The 17,280-nt window shown below is 31.0% G+C and overlaps 1 protein-coding gene across 1 annotated transcript in view; it reads right to left on the bottom strand.

Annotated features, from left to right (window-relative positions):
* Nucleotides 1-2,614: 2,614 nt before the first annotated feature.
* The window catches only part of LOC139512483 (uncharacterized), a 90,096-nt gene continuing 75,430 nt past the window's right edge, over nt 2,615-17,280 (bottom strand). The window contains exons 38-50 of the mRNA XM_071300116.1: nt 15,809-15,930; nt 14,281-14,456; nt 13,627-13,711; nt 13,026-13,140; nt 12,524-12,673; nt 11,515-11,643; nt 10,898-11,026; nt 10,358-10,486; nt 9,909-10,040; nt 8,709-8,845; nt 8,210-8,294; nt 6,815-6,981; nt 2,615-5,008 (exon numbers count right to left, since the gene is read on the bottom strand). Of these exons, the coding sequence (XP_071156217.1) occupies nt 4,904-5,008; nt 6,815-6,981; nt 8,210-8,294; nt 8,709-8,845; nt 9,909-10,040; nt 10,358-10,486; nt 10,898-11,026; nt 11,515-11,643; nt 12,524-12,673; nt 13,026-13,140; nt 13,627-13,711; nt 14,281-14,456; nt 15,809-15,930 (1,661 nt within the window). The 3' untranslated portion in view covers nt 2,615-4,903. The remainder of the gene's footprint in view (nt 5,009-6,814; nt 6,982-8,209; nt 8,295-8,708; nt 8,846-9,908; nt 10,041-10,357; nt 10,487-10,897; nt 11,027-11,514; nt 11,644-12,523; nt 12,674-13,025; nt 13,141-13,626; nt 13,712-14,280; nt 14,457-15,808; nt 15,931-17,280) is intronic.

The raw sequence follows: 17,280 nt of genomic DNA, 5'->3' as shown, positions 1-17,280 counted from the left end.
CAATTTAATTGTTATATTTTTATATATTTTAATTATATTTGTACAGGTTACAAAAAAAATATTTCTAATACATGTATATAACCTATTTTTTCTCATCTTACTTGATAATAATTATATAATAGTGTGTTTCCCCCATCACTACATAAATATGTCCATATTTTTATTCAAATATAAAATGTGGTGAAACAAATAGTGTATGTAAGTGGATATCATATTCATATAAATGTCATTTTACAACTCAGGGTTTTATTTTTTTTATAAACTGACCATTTAAAGGAATCAACCATCAACACGTATACTTTGTATAAGTATTAAAATAAGGAGATGTGGTATGATTGCCAATGAGACAACTTTCCACCAGAGTTCAAATGAAGTAGATAAAAGCAATATTTAGGTCATATTTCGGTCAATTTAATGATCTGTTTCAACTAAAAATATCATGAATATTAAAATGATTGCTTATAGTGAATTGTGCAATTAAGAAGATATTTGATAGAACTTGCTAAAACTCAATAGCCAAAAAAAAAAAACAATCAATAGGGTTATGATAACTAAAAATGAAGGAAATCATCTTTAAATGTTGTTTCTTTTGAATTATTATGTTTACAATCCTATCAACTTTTGTCTCTTTGTTGTGATGTCATTTAGCATTTTTTAGAATGGCATTGCTCCAAATGTTTAACATTATTTCATGTATGACACATTATTTTATTTAGTTTTTTCTCCATTTTTTTTTTAACTGAGAATGATTTTCTCTAAAACTGCTCTTCTAGATATGCTTATTTATTTGTTAATATATATATCTTATTTTGTCTTGATCAACTGGTGTTTCTCATTGTATTTGTTTCCATAGTTATTTATTACTTTGAATGGAAATGGGTTTATTTTTTGCCATGTATCTGTCGCAATTTGTTATTATTTTGCCTAGTAATTAGCTTTCTTCTTTAAAGATGTGTGATCTACATATTAATAATAGCAGCTACATACAAATCTCTATTTAACAGTATAAATTTGTTTATTTTTTTACAAGAAATAGATATGAAATATATTATATCCTGAAGCCGAACAATTTGTTCATATATGAATGCAGTATTTTGAAATATCAAGAACAATTTGAATGAGATGGTTCTTCTATTAAATGTATAGTGGCATCTGTGAACATTCATTTTTAGCCATGTACATGTTTCAGCATATATACTATAACTGTTTACACAAAATAAAAAAAAAATTCTAAATAACTTATCATAATAAAGTATTTGAATTAATGCTTTGCTTCCTACATCAGCTATAAACTGTTTACATTAATCAGAGCTGGCCTCTATTATATATCCAAAACAACTGTATGTATAATTTTTATGTATTTTAATTACATTGTTATACATTCTGCATTCCATATTTGTAAATTTGTTGTTATTGTTTGATAAAAAATACATAATATATATGCTTTAGTGATAACCTTATTTTTTATTTTCATTTTATTTTAGAAGGCTGAGTAGTCTAAGTAGTCCAACTACTGTTTCACTGAGATTCCGCACAGGGCAGGTGCACTTGACTTAATCTTAATTGAATAAATTGTCAGTTTTCCTATTGAAGGTCTGTAGTTCTCTCCCGCTGCCTGATAGCCACGAAATTGCACAATAGTGTTGAAAGTTAAACACCGATCAATCATTTCATTTTATTGTACGTTTTTTAATCATTTCAATTTAAGAATCCTTGATGTCAATGTGTCTATTGTCATCCATATCAAGATCATGGACATTAACTCACCTACAATCAATTAATTTGGTATGGTGGGATTTTAGAAATTGGGTATGACTAATGTAAATCAGAAATTATTGCATGGTTTTTATTCATGTGAATAATGCAACTGGATGAGAATACATGTAATATGTTAAAATGTAATACCACCAAATCATATGATCATGTTCTACAACACTTGTACATAACATTCAACACCAATCCTTTCTGTTTCTGCCTTATTGTCTCAGTTTGCATATACTTTGTTCAGAAGTCATCTATATCCATTACTGAATATACAGGCTCATGCCCAACAACCAACACAGCTAATAGTAAGGCTAAACAAGACAGACATTAACATATATGAACAGACCCTTCAGTAATGAAGCATATCACTGAAGAATTCAATACATAGATAGCATGTCTGTTAGTTTTCTAGTTTAAATTGTTTTATGTTTGCATATTTGGGGCCTTTTATAGCTGACTGCTGTATGGGCTTTGCTCATTGTTAAAGGTGGTACAGTGATCTATAGCTGTTAATTTCTGTGTCATTTGGTCTCTTGTGAAGAGTTGTCTCCTTGGCAATCATACCATATTTTCTTTTTTATATTGAAAAAATATAGATGTGGTGTTGTCACAATAGCAATGTATCCATGAACAAGTTTCCACCAATAAAAAAAACACAACTCTTTAGACTTAGATGTTATGTCAACGGTGAATAGTCTTGGCTTTGTTAAAGAAGTTGTTTACACACATGGTAATGGTAACACATCATTAATCATCGATACACACCAAACATTAAGATACACTAATGTCTTGAAGACAGATCCTAGTACATTCCTTGTTGTTGACAGAATTTTTTTTTTATGAAGTTCAATTTTTGTGACAAAGTTTATTTGTATAAACAAATAGGTATTTTAACAAAAGTGCAAACACTGAAAAGTCTTGCCAAATTATTACATGATTAAAATTATGTTGAAAGTCTACAAGAAAAAGGTTATACATGTACAACAAATGATACATAACATTAATCTAATCAATGATTGATGTGAATGAGGAAAAGGTCTGATGAACCCAATTGGACAGGCATGTGCACCATACAATCATTCAGTACACCTAATTTTTACAGTATCTGAGAAACAGACATTACCATAAAAATCTTAACATTAAACATGAAAATGAGGTAAAGGACAAATGAAACCTGCCAGACAGACATATCTACCTTCCAATCATTCCTTATGTAATATATTTTCTATGTAATAATACAATCCAGTTTCTATAACTAATTTATTAACAAGTACAATTTAATTACGTGTTTCTTTAAGAATGTGCAGACATGTGAGAGTTGCTGATCAATTATAATTACTGTAACAGAGGTGTGGTGAACTTTAACACCTTACACCAAATTTAGTTCAAGTAATGCTTTTAGTATCTGGGATAGGGAATGGTATTAAATATACAATACACTACAACAATGTAGGATTCACTTAATTGTTATTCTCTTATGTCATTCTCATACTACAGTTGACAATCTTATTGTATCAGTTAAAAACCAATATCTGATGACACAAGAATCAAACGAATGATGAATGCTTTAATGCAGACAAAAGTAAACAAGAATGCACACGCTGAAATGTCTCACCATCTTAACTTACTATTGATATTATGTTGATAGTCCTTAATATAAAGCTTTACTACAACTATCACTTAAAACTTAACATGATCCAAGAAAATGAGGTCAAGATCATATAAACCAAATTGGAAATACATGTACACATTAAAATCATTCAATACATTAAATAAAGTTGACCTATTGCATATAGTATAAGAAAAACAGACCAAAGAACAAAAATTGAGGAATGAGCGATGAACCCTGAAAATTAGGTCAAGGTTGAATAAAACCTGGGAGACTGACATGTACATCATAAAAAATGAGGTCAGATGACACCTGCTAATTGCACATGTACACCTTACAATCCTTCCATACACCAAATATAGTAGACCTATTGCATACAGTATAAGAAAAACAGACCAAAACAAAAAACTTCAACTATAACCTCTGAAACATGAAAATGAGATCAAGGTCAGATGACACCTGCCAGTTGGACATGTCCGCCTTAAAATCCTTCCATACACCAAATATACAAGACATGTTGCTTATGATATCTGAGATATGGACTTCACCACCAAAACTTAACCTTGTTCACTGATCCATGAAATGAGGTTGAGGTCAAGTGACAACTGTCTGACATGCATGAGGACCTTGCAAGGTATGCACATACGAAATAGTTATCCTATTACTCATAATATGAGAGAAATTAACATTACAAAAAATCTGATTTTTTTTTAAGTAGTCACTGAACCATGAAAATGAGGTCAAGGACAATGAACATGTGACAGACAGAAACTTTGTAACATAAGGCATCTATATATCAAGTATGAAACATCCAGGTTTTTCACCTTCTAAAATATATAGCTTTAAAGAAGTTAATTAACACTGCTGTAGGATCACTATCCCTATGTCAAGCTTTCTGCGATAAAAAAGTTGCAGACTCAACAAAAATGATACAAATGAGATTATTTTCTTACAAATATAAAGTTAATAGTACAAAAAGTCATAAAGGGCTCTTTGGAACCCGACCAGTGTGTTACATTCATTCCACTGCATTACCAACTGCAACTATATGTTGTTTGCAAAAAGTCCATACAATGACAAAATCAAAAAACTATTTTACCCTAGATGGTATGTATTATGAAGAAGCTTCTGTCAAATTTTCTTGTTCTTCTAATCAAGTTTGAAAAAGGTTATTGATGTTTAAATTTTTTTATCACTAGACTGCAATTTCCTTCAAACAGTAAAATATTGGAAAAAGAAAACATAACTTTTTAGAATTTGCTTTAAATGCTATCTTTTAATCATGATAAAGATATTGTGACTGTCCTCCAAGTTTTATAAAATGCTTTTGAAGGTTTGTCAAAATGAAAAAAGTATAAAAATCCTTAACCTGATACTGTAAAAAATTTCATCTGAAGCGAGACAAAAAATTTAAATATATAATCTGAACACAATAATAGAAAGAATGATAATGATAATAAGACAGTCATGCTATTTTAAAAAAAAAATTCAGTGTCTAGATAACAATGTCTTAATATTAATATCACTTGATCATGCATCAGAATTGTCATTTTGTGATATTACTGTATTGTCATTATCACCATCTGCTAATGGGTTGCTGAATCCTCGAGAACCATCATCTTGAACTTCTTCCAGCTGAAAGTAGACAACAAAATGTAAGAATCAAATGAAATTTCTTTTCATAGAATTTAATGTTTCACCTACATTATGACTTGAATATTTGGTTTATATAATTTTAACACAGAACAGGCTATTATTTGAACTTGGAATTATTTTTAATTATGGAAGTTGCATAATTTCTTGTGCTTGATTTTTTAATAAATTCTTTGTTTATTTGGTATCATAATGTTTTGAGCAGTTCATAACACTTTCCATTCAATGTATTTTGTATAGATAGTGTTGTGCGTGGCACAGTATATTCTATTGAAAATGTACTATCTTCTTTGTAATAGGAGGTGTTGTGCGCAGCACAGAACATAAAAGTACAGAACAAACATGGAATTTATTAAAAATTTCAAGCACAAGAAATTATGCAAATTCCATAATTAAAAATAATTCCAAGTTCAAATAATAGCCTGTTTCAGGCACTTATCTCTGAACATTTTTACCTTTAGGGACGACATCAAAAGTTCAATGAAGGATAAAAAACTTAATTCACATAGTTTTTTCACTGACCCCCACATCCCCCCTCTTAACTTAATTTGGGAAAAATTGATTGACTAATAGGGATATATGTAAAATCGATTTTGGATTAACAAAACTTGCAGCAATGTTGACCCCCCGACCCCAAACTATTTGATTTAAGTTTTTTATCCTACATCGATCTTTTGATGTCGTCCCTTACACTCTTATATAATATATAGTTGGGTTTTTTTTGCAGACAGGTGTTTGTACATTTTAACATTTTTTTTATTCATTTCTATAATTTCATGGTAGTTTCTTTCTCAGTGAATGAAAGTAAAAGTCAAGAGCAAGTCAAAATTCTGGCAGATACAAGTTCAGAAGGTATTTTTTCCAGTTTTTCAAATGTCTCCCAAGTTGAGAAAGTGTGAAACTCTTACAATAATGGTGATAGGCTGCATAGATTCATTGTTCTGAAAAACAAACCTGTAATTGATTTCTTGCACTATATATATTTTATCTCAAAAGAAGTGATAAAGTCTGGCAAATTGATGTCATATAATAAAGCAGCCACAATGGGGTTCTGATTGCATGAATACAATCTTTACCCCTAAAACTGATACAAAATTCATTAGGTTGCAATTCTGTAAATATCTAAAATGCAATTTCCCATAGGAATTCCTTTTACGGATACAACTACCATATTTACTATGAAGTTTTGAAAAAAAATATATCCTAGAATGGAAAATTCATATGCAGTACTATTTTTTTCAAAGGTCAAAATATAGGGCTGTGCGGCATATTTTCAAAGTTAATATGCCCCAAACTTTTTAGAGTTTAAACTTACACTAAAATTTTGTACTACCCCCTTCCTTGACTTTGTTTTCCACAGATTTCAATTTGATCGATATTCATATGTATATTTACTGGTAAAAAACATTCCCAAGTTATGTCTAGAGATAAAAGATAGAGATCATATCTGGAAACCAGTATGTAAACAAAATTAATTATCTATGAATATTATATATCTCCCCAAAAGGGGCGGGGTTAGAGAAACAGCTGTATTTACAAAGTGTTACCTATGAGCAGTCATGCCAGTGAACCATAACAATAAGGCCAATGTCACTGGACATTTGCTAGAAAAAAACATCACACTAAAAATGCATCTGCTTACAAGATATGATTTATCCCACTTTTCTACCTTCTTCACTATAAAGCAATTTATAAATATTTTATGCCATCACTTTTGAATTAGTATCCCTATGTCTAGCATTCTCCTCTGAAAATCATATCAGATGAGACAAAAATTTTATACATTACCTTTTGTGTATCTTGTTGATACTTTCTAGATAATCCAGAAGGCAGTAACACTCCTGTATATTTCTTTTTCATAATGAATATCACACCAACAACAATTAAAACAATCAGTACTATAACACCAAACACAAGTCCTATTAGCTGGCCTTTAGATAGTGAATAGCTTGAACCTAAAACAGGATGTTACAACAAATTACTTCAATAACACGAAATCAGCTGAAAGTCAAGTGTTAACAGATGCTACTACAAGCACATACAATGCATATACATGTAATGTTAATTCATAAACAATTACAAATTTTGCAGTTGTACAAAACCTGAAGATAAAACTGTATGTTTAATACTGAGTTCAAAATAGTTTTCTTAACACATAAATTCTGATATTCTGCAATTCTTAGTTCTCTTGATTCAGTTTTGTTTCACAAATTGCAGTTGCATGTTATCACAACATACAATTTCTATACACTATTAGCCTAAAAAAACTTTCAGCTATTTCTAAAAGAATAAAGTAATACATGAAGTTATATAAGACCTTAGTTAGGAGCCTCTGTCCTTTGTTAGTCTTGTTTTTTTTTTTTTTAAATATTAGTTCATTTATATGTCCGTTTTCACTGAACTAGTATTAATTTCTGTTCAAGGTCCAAGCTGAATCATGCCTCTGGGTGCAGGATTTTCTCACTGTGTTGAAGACCTATTGGTAGCCTTCAGATGTTTTCTGCTCTTTTGTCGGGTTGTTGTCTCTTTGATACATTCCCCATTTCCATTCTCAATTTTGATTCACTGAATTGCTCTGATCAAAGTAGATGGCTGATCTGTATATAACTCATTACAAACATTTTCCATTTGCTCTGAAAATGCATACAACCTAACAAACACTGCAACATCTAGCCATATATTTATAAACTATTTACTGTGGGAAATTTACTTAAATTTCACAAATAACATAAAATCCCCAAACCTCCCTTGCTTAATGAAGGTCAAAATAAGGGATGAGAAAATAAAATCACATGACCATGTAAACCCCCAAAAATTGTGAAATTAAAAAAATAAACCCTTGGTGGATCCAGGATAGGGTGTGGAGGGTTAACCTGCCCCCTTTGATTGTCCCAAAAATAAAAAAATAAAATTTTTCACCATTTATGTTTTTTTTTAGCATAGAAACCTCCAAAACAATTTCAACTCATTCAGCTTAGCTGTATCTATTATGCTTTCTACAATTCTACCCTCCTTTTAAAAAATTCTGTCCATGTAAACCTTCAATAAACAGACCCTTCTCTGGTATAAAATATCTAGCAAATCAGATATGTCAGTACTATAACCTTCTTACTCCGATTTCTTAAATTGGAAGTAATGGTTAAAAAATTATGAAAATATAATTGAAACTATGATTTTTATTACCTGATTGACTCTGCTGCATTAAGTATCGGCCTGTTGTATTCTGACATCTGTCTCCATAATATGTATCTTTACATAAACATAAACCCTGAAAATACCCTTAAGATATACTGAGTCTGCATTAGAAAGTTTTAAGCAGATATTAATTAGATATAAGACGATGTGGTATGAGTGCCAATGAGACAACTCTCCATCCAAGTCACAATTTGTAAAAGTAAACCACTAAAGGTTAAAGTACTGTCTTCAACGTGGAGCCTTGGCTCACACCAAACAGCAAGCTATAAAGGGTCCCCAAAACGACTAGTGTAAAAACATTCAAATGGGAAAACAAAAATAAAGATTGATAGAAGAAAAAAACTTAATAATGTCACAAATGCAAATAAAAGGATTAAATCAAGTATTGGAAATTGTATACTATTTTACCTTCATAATAAAAAAAAACAATCACTTTTCCCCTCAACAAATCAATTTTGAAGATTCAACAATAATAACATTTACTTACACTACTTGAACAAAATCCCTGATTTAGACAGGAACCAGGTGAACAATTACATATCCCTGTCTGAGGCTGACATCCCAGCTGACATGTATTTGGGCATTTCATCTGACATTTCAATCCCCAATATCCTTGACTACATGCTGAAATTCAACCAATTAAAAAATAGCATTTATTCTATATTGAATAATCTTTAGAAGTTTTTTTCTATTTGAATTGGATTTTGAAAAAATATTCATATTCACCTGGGAAAAAAATTGTTCATAATGTGCAAAACATCACATGTTGGTACCTGTATACATATGTTTTAAACAAATGATGTACAATTGGTTTTGGTATAGAATTGTTATCATATACTTTTTTCTCAACACTCTGTTGGAATATGGAAAATAACAATTACTGTCTCTTGCTTCAGTAAAATCCGACATTTATGATATGTTTGTGAGTGACTTTGTACAGTTTATACACCAATAAATTCCTTTAAAAAGAGGTGTAATCCTTATAATTCTTTAAAATTGGTATAGGGAATATATTTGTTCACACCTGTTATCTTTATCACAGGTAAATTGTATATCTATGTCATTGAATAGGCCTGGAGCATGAATATATTTGTTGGGTAACGCAAAAATAAGTACTCAATGAAATTTACTATCTGATAAAAAGTAAACTGTAAAAACTCTTATTATCATTCAAAGGAATGTTTTTGTGTATTATTTTTTTTAACGATTAACGTGCAGTGAAAATAAATTTGATAACGTCAGTGTTGTTATCGCCGTCATCTTCATGTTTACATTGGTTACAAAAAGTTCTTCAACGTCGTCTATCCAAAAATAACCAATGTAAAGATCAACTACCGGAAGTTCTTTCAATCAATCATATCAAGGTATTCCCTAATATGCAAATCATATAAGAATTATGTCATATTAGGTCAGGTGAGCTCAAACGTTTAAAATATTTTTTATCAATCCTTAAAGCAAAAACCCTTTTTGGTATACACATTGCTGAAAATAAAGATATCACACTATAAATCTTTGGATTCACATTTTTCAGATTTTTGTTTGTTACACATGTATTCTATAGATACTTTACAAATTGTCTGCTCTATGGTCGGGTTGTCTCTTTGGCACATTCCCCATTTCAATTCTTAATTTTATTTACAACTTTGTTTATATAGCTTGAAAACTTAAAAAAAAAATATCAACTTACTCTGATTACATAAGCTTCCAATAAATCCTGGTAAACATACACACATACCAGATGTACCATCACATAATCCACCATTTTGACAGTCAGGACATGACATAGAACAATCCACTCCATACTGTCCTGCTGGACAACCTTCAACCAAGATAGATTTTGTTACAAACATTTATTAGCAATGAAATAAATAAGATCAAGGTAACTATATACTAGGAGTGAAAATTTTCAGCAGAAAAAATTGATCAAGTTGGTTTTTAGGTCACAATTCCTATTGATGACATACAAGTATTTTGAATAATAAGATTTTTGGTGAAATGAGTCATAGGTCTGCAGAGCATTCATTCATCTAAAATTAATGCTAGATCATTGTGTTATCCATCCTTATATGAGAGTGGTGTCTTTTGTGTCGACATATTCTTATATCCAAAAACAATCCTCTTTCCCCTTACACTTACTTTGATCACATAATGTACCAAACCATCCAGGCTGACAACGACAATTTCCTGTCTCAGCATCACATACAGCACCATTTTTACATCCACACACCTGGGCACATTGAATTCCAAAATGAGTTGGTCCACATTCTGTTTAATTAATATAAAATAATGATTTAGAAATAAATATCTTATCCCTATAAATAAATCGTTTCTGAAGTCATCAATAGATTACACATGAATAAACTCATCATAGATACCAGGATGAAAAGAGACCTTAAAATAGTTTTTTTTTTTTTCAGTTCTTAAAATGGGTCTTAATTTATCATATTCATAATTGTATTCACTTATTTCCAAACAACAATTATCAAAAGAAAATCATTCCAATAAAAACATTGCTCTTTACTTGTCAAATATTTCTCAAAAATATTTTAAAAAAGTACTGAAAACATTACAGGAAATTGTCTTGAACTTTTGTAGAAAGTTAATAAAACTGAATTCAATAAAAAAAAACTTTCACTTCATTCTCAAACAAAAAAAAGAACTAAATATTGTAGTTACTCTGTTCACAATGGTGTCCTTTAGATCCAGGTTTACATTCACAACGACCAGAAGTTGGGTCACAGTGACCTCCATTACAATTACATTGCTTGGAACAATTCAGTCCGTAATACTGGTCTGTCAAACACACTATAAAATATATGAGACAGTTTTAACTCATTCATCTAAAACTAATGCTAGATCATTGTGTTATCCATCCTTATTTGAGAGTGGTGTCTTTTTTGTCGACATATTCTTATTTATTCTTATTTATTTTAAGACAATTGTGAATATGAAGAGGTATCCACTTGTTTTAACCCTACCGCAACATCACCATTTCAGGTGTTGGTTTCTCTTATAGAATACAATTGACAGAAATGTGTGATTTTTCATAGCAATTTCTCACTAGAATTTTGATACAAAATATAAAATTGAATGTCATTGATTTCAATAGATATAGGAAGATGTGGTATGAGTGCCAATGAGACAACTCTCCATCAAAGTAATAATTAATAAAAGTAAACCATTATAGGTCAAAATTCATATTAATGTTAATTTATAAAGATTCAAAATTAAAGTCTTCATCATAACGCTCTTTAACTATGATACTAAATAATCTCTAAACATAGTTATCTTACTTTGTTGACAGTTCTTTCCTATATAACCAGGTGAACAGAAACAGTCACCGGTATATGGGTTACAGTTGCCATGAGAACCACACTGACATCTCTGTGAACAGTTTCTACCCCACGTACCATATGAACATACTGAAATAAAAAACAGCTTTTGTTATTTTAAATATCAAAAATGTTTTTGGACCGATTTGCAGATCTTGTCGAGATGATCATTTTTGCTGTTTAAGTTTCTTTTTATCTATTGTAGATTTAAGAATATAGACAATATTTTATTGACATAAACTGAATGGATAAAATAGTAGGAAAATACAAACAATTAGGTGAATATAAAATACAAGTATAACGAAAATTTATTGCAATAGATTACTTTGCGCATTTAAACAATTTTGTTGAAAAAGGAAGATAGTTTTAGTGCCGTGCAAGATTTATTATTAAGTATAACCTTTATCTTAGATTTATCGCACAATGGGGTTATACTTTTTTCTGTAATTGGACATTTTGAATACAAAGTCTCTCTGATACTGGAGTAACCTCTGCAATGTAGTAGCATATGCTGTTCATTTTCAATTTTGTCACTTTTACAGATTTCACAAATTCTTTGATCCCTGGGCAATTTTATCTTCCTCTTTCAATGGCAAGGTTATGATCACTAAATCTTAATTTAAATAATGAGGATTTTCATAAAGGATCAATATAAGCTTCATGTTCAATCATTTTATAAACACTCTGGAAAAATGTTAATTTTGGAGATGCTGAAATATTTGCATGTTGTTCCTGAAAACCTATTTTTGTAGCATTATATATTTGGTGAACTAAACTTCCTTCTGAAGTGATTAAATGATTCCAGAATTTAATACTGGCTAATATTATCCTATCTTTATAATGGCAGCCTTGCAAGTCATATGTTAAACAGTTTCCCTTTACTAAGCTAAATGAAAAATTTGCACTTGTATCAAAATGATTCAATCTACTGGCACTATTGCATATAGATATTCAATATAGTGAATCTTACCATCAAAGCATGCATTCCCATGGTAGCCACTTTTACACTGACATGATCCATCAATTGGACTACATGAACTGGTTCCCTCTGGGTAACAGTTACAGGATTGATCACAATCTTGTCCATAGGTTAATACGGGACAACTCTTCTCACATTGTGCTTAAAACAAAAAAACATTACTAGTCAAAACTACTGAATTTTAATAATTTAATAGCACATAAATTATATTAATTGTCTTTTGCATCAATCTTAGGAAATTAAAAGGCTTAATAACAACCATGCTATATTAATAACAAAGAAGATTTTCCAATGAGCGTAATTAAAATAGAGCAAAGATACCATAGGGATATTCAAACTCAAGACAAAAATGACTCAAACAAATCTCACTTGTATCAGTGTTACCACAAAGACTTACCCCAAACGATCAGTGTTACCACAAAGACTTACCCCAAACGATCAGTGTTATCACAAAGACTTACCCCAAACGATCAGTGTTACCACAAATACTCACCTCCAGAAAATCCTGGTTTACAGTGGCAGGCACCAGTCGCAAAATCACATCCATTGCCATGGTAACCACAGGAACAATTATTAGTACAATTTGCTCCCCACGTACCCAAAGAACACTGAAACTCATTAAATGAAATTAATAAAAGAATTATACAAGAATAGTACAATTTAATAATTGTCGATAACTTAATGTCTAGCTACATATATTTCAGGCATATTCAGGAACAAAACAAATTTAACAATCACAATATAATAACTTCTTGGATGTAAAATGTAAGAGTAGAAGGGTAGACAAATCTTACTGCTAAATGAAAAATTGTATGCAAAGAGCATGAACATTTTTTTTTTTTTATATAATGTCACTGAACTAAGATCTAACTAATGGAATTTGAAAGGCTGGGTAGTAATATGTCTTTACCCAGCTATTGTTAATGTGATGACAACTAGTCATTGGCAACTTTTCCAAAATGACCATGCAAAAACCAAACAAGTAAAATGTTTATGTGTGGTAGCAGAATGCTATGATTACTTAATCTGCATAGTGGGATTTTATTTGAAATAAGGTCGAACCATAGGAATTCCAAAATGGTCATATTGCCTACCCTCAGTTCACACTTGGAACCAGTAAAACCATCCGGACACAGGCAGACACCATCAGTACTCCTACACAGTCCACTATTCTGACAACTGTAAAAATAAAACCATACATTCAAGTATTGTTCCTTGTTAAATATACTGGTTTAAAAATGATTCAACCTTTAATATATCTTGAAACTTCAATGTTTTAATCATAATTAATGTTATGAAAAGGATACACTGCTTTTCAAAATGTTGCAACTTTTACGATTCGTGTATTAAAAACTTCAATAGTCTAAGGCCACACTTCAAAATATTTTGGTTTTCCCAAACCCTACCCAAACATCCAGACAGTGGGTAGGTAGGAAGGAATTTTCTTTTCTTTTTTTTTTTGGCAAAAGAAATTTAAGTATTAGATGTTTATTAGTTTCCATGCCTATCTGAATAAAAAAAATATTTTCACATCAGGACAATAAAAGATTTTGAGTAGGCAGCTATTTTCTGGGTAGGTAGGGTTAGGGCAAACAAACCTATTCTTTTAAATGGCCTAATGTAATGAAAATCTTCTACAAATTTTCTTTAATTAATCACATAAGTGAAGGTCTATAACAAAATTGGACTCTTTTAACAGATTGTGCTTCAAAGCATGAGTCCTGAAATTCAGCATTTGTAATACTCACTTGCACTTTGAAGAACAATTGACCCCACTGTATCCCTGTTGACATGGCTGGTCACAAAGGGCACCAGTATATCCAGTTTTACAAACACAGGCTCCAGTAGCAGGATCACACTGGTTTTGGGCATATTTACCGCATGGTGGACAGGTAATCAGACAACCAGGTCCATAGGTTCCTCCCTTTAATATAAACAAGTATTCTCAAAGAAATGCTAACTTGATCTATAACTTGTCATGGTGTAAACAATATAAAAATTATCAAGTATAATCTTCAAGCATGACAAAAAAGTGCAGAAAACTGATTGAGTGAATTTTGCACAAAACTGTAAAATATTTTCTTTTTGGTAATGATTTTGAACTTTGTAAAACATAACTGAATTGTGTTTTATTGATAAGATTCAATATTTTTTATTGATTTTTTCAAAGGTAAACCAGGGTATTTTAGAAAGATACTAAGAGACTAAAGAGTGTATACTGCTTTACTGTTGTAAGAAATTGATTATTTTTTGTACTCTAGTTCTCTACATAAATACAAAACTTGAAAAATAAATGGGAAATGTGTCCATAGGGACACAGATGATGCCTCCGCTAGCATATTACCCTAGAATGCTTGTAAGCACTGAATGGTAAAGATTGCTTTAATCTATCAGTTAGTAGTAAAATTGAATATTGCATTGTATAAAGCATACGTTGCAGTTGATTTAACTACCATTCTGGACAAAGAAAGATAACTCCAATTTTCAAAGAAGATTTTAATAAGGATTGATTGTAGTTGATTCAACTATAATCATGGACAAAGGAAGATAACTCCAATTTAAAAAAAAAATTACTCGATTAATATTTTTGAAATTTTTCAGCAATTTTTCCATTTGCAAAAGGGCATAACTCTTAGAGCAGTAAAAGTGACGACATTAAAATTCAAATTTGATCTGTATATTGTAGTAATTAGCATTGTGTATAAGTTTCATAACATTTGGTTAAGGCAAGCTTTAGTAAGCGAACGGAAGCAATTTTTCTGTTTGTAAAGGGGCATAACTCTAAAACGGTAAAAGTGACCCCACCAAAATTCAAACCTGATCTGTACTTAGTGGTAATAAGCATTGTGTATAAGTTTCATAACATTTTGGTTGAGGCAAACTAAAGTTAGAGAACAGAAACCAACTTTGGGATGTATGTACTTTCACAAGGACATGGGTAAAATTAATGCCCCCTCTGCTACGGGGAGGGCATAAAAATACTAAAATTTATAAAAATCAAATTCACCTAAGCTTCATGAAAATTGGATAGAACATTTTTTTAGCAATTTTCATACATGTTTGGAAAGCAACAATGGACACAGAGACAGACAACTGTATACCATATAAACATATTTTTTGGAATGGAAGCATAAAAATTAAAATTATATTTAAGCATTTATCTAGACAGATGTAAAATTAAGCAAGCAAAAAACAATTAGTTTAGATGGGCATACAATAAGAAGAACAAAAACTAAACTCTCTGCACAATATGCAATAAGCCACATGCAATTTTACCTGACAGGGTTTATCACACTGAGCACCACCTTTGCCAGGGGGACATATACATTTTCCATTGAGAGGATCACAATCTCCAAGGTTACAGTTACAATTGCCAGAACAACCAGCACCATATGTATCTGTCAAGTATAAATATCAGGAATGACCTAAAGATCAGTGTGACTGTGTGTCTGATTCTATAAGCCAGAAATAGTGGTACAACAAGTGAAACTGCGAGCTACTGCTCACTGATGATACCCCCGCCGCAAGTGGATAATATTAATAGTGTAAAAATATGCAAGTGTTCGGTAAACAGGAAGTTGTCGAGTGATGAATCTGAAAACGCATCACACGGTATAGCTGACTTATATAAATCCTGAAACCAAATTTCAGAAATCCTTGTATTGTAGTTCCTGAGAAAAATGTGACGAAAATTTTCAACTTGGCTATCATGTGTAAAATCAGACAAGTGTTCGGTAAACAGGAAGTTGTCAAGTGATGAATCTGAAAACGCATCACACGGTATGGCTGACATATATAAATGTTGATACCAAAGTACAGAAAGGGTGGATGTGTAGTTCCTGAGAAAAATGTGACGAAAGTTTCATGGGACGGACTGACTGACGGACGGACTGACGGACTGACAGACGGACTGACGGACGGACGGACAGACAGAGGTAAAACAGTATACCCCCCCTTTTTTAAAGCGGGGGTATAAAAAATGTATATTAGTTGTCATTTGTTTATGTAATTTATACGTGTTTCTCTTTTCTCTTTTTTATATAGATTAGATCATTGGTTTTCCCGTTTGAATGGTTTTACACTAGTAATTTTGGGGCCCTTCATAGCTTTTTGTTCAGTGTGAGCCAAGGCTCCGTGTTGAAGGCCTTAAATTGACCTATAATGGTTGACTTTTATAAATTGTTATTTGGATGGAGAGTTGTCTCATTGGCACTCATACCACATCTTTCTATATCTATATGTACAAATTGTCTCATATAAGAAAAAAGCTGAATGAAGACTCAAATGGTTGGTTGAAAGACTTCTACACATTACCAGTAATTGTCATATTATAAATTGTAATGATGCTACATTTGTAGTATTTAATATGCTTAATGGAGATTTGGCTATTTGAAAACTAGCAAGGAAATGGTGAGATATCTACTGATTTATCAAGTCATGTGCCATTTTAAACATAAACAAAAATGACTCCATAAAAGACCTCTATAAATTACTTGGCATCATAATCGATGATTGTCTTTCATGGAATAAACAAATAAACAAAGTATGTACTGTGATTTGTACTAGACTAGGTTTACTAAATCGATTAAAGCATTATATTCCACAAAAAGGTTTATGTTTATTTTATAATGGATATGTACTTCCTCTTTTTGAATATTGTTGTACAATATGGACTGAACATGTAATCTTAATATGGAAAAAATGTTAAAATTTCAAAAAAGGGCAGCCAGAATAATTCTTAACAAATC

This window comes from Mytilus edulis, chromosome 2, assembly GCF_963676685.1.
Source record: "Mytilus edulis chromosome 2, xbMytEdul2.2, whole genome shotgun sequence".
NCBI lineage: Eukaryota > Metazoa > Mollusca > Bivalvia > Mytilida > Mytilidae > Mytilus > Mytilus edulis.
Note: the sequence above shows the minus strand (reverse complement) of the source record. Positions and strands in the feature narration are given on the sequence as shown.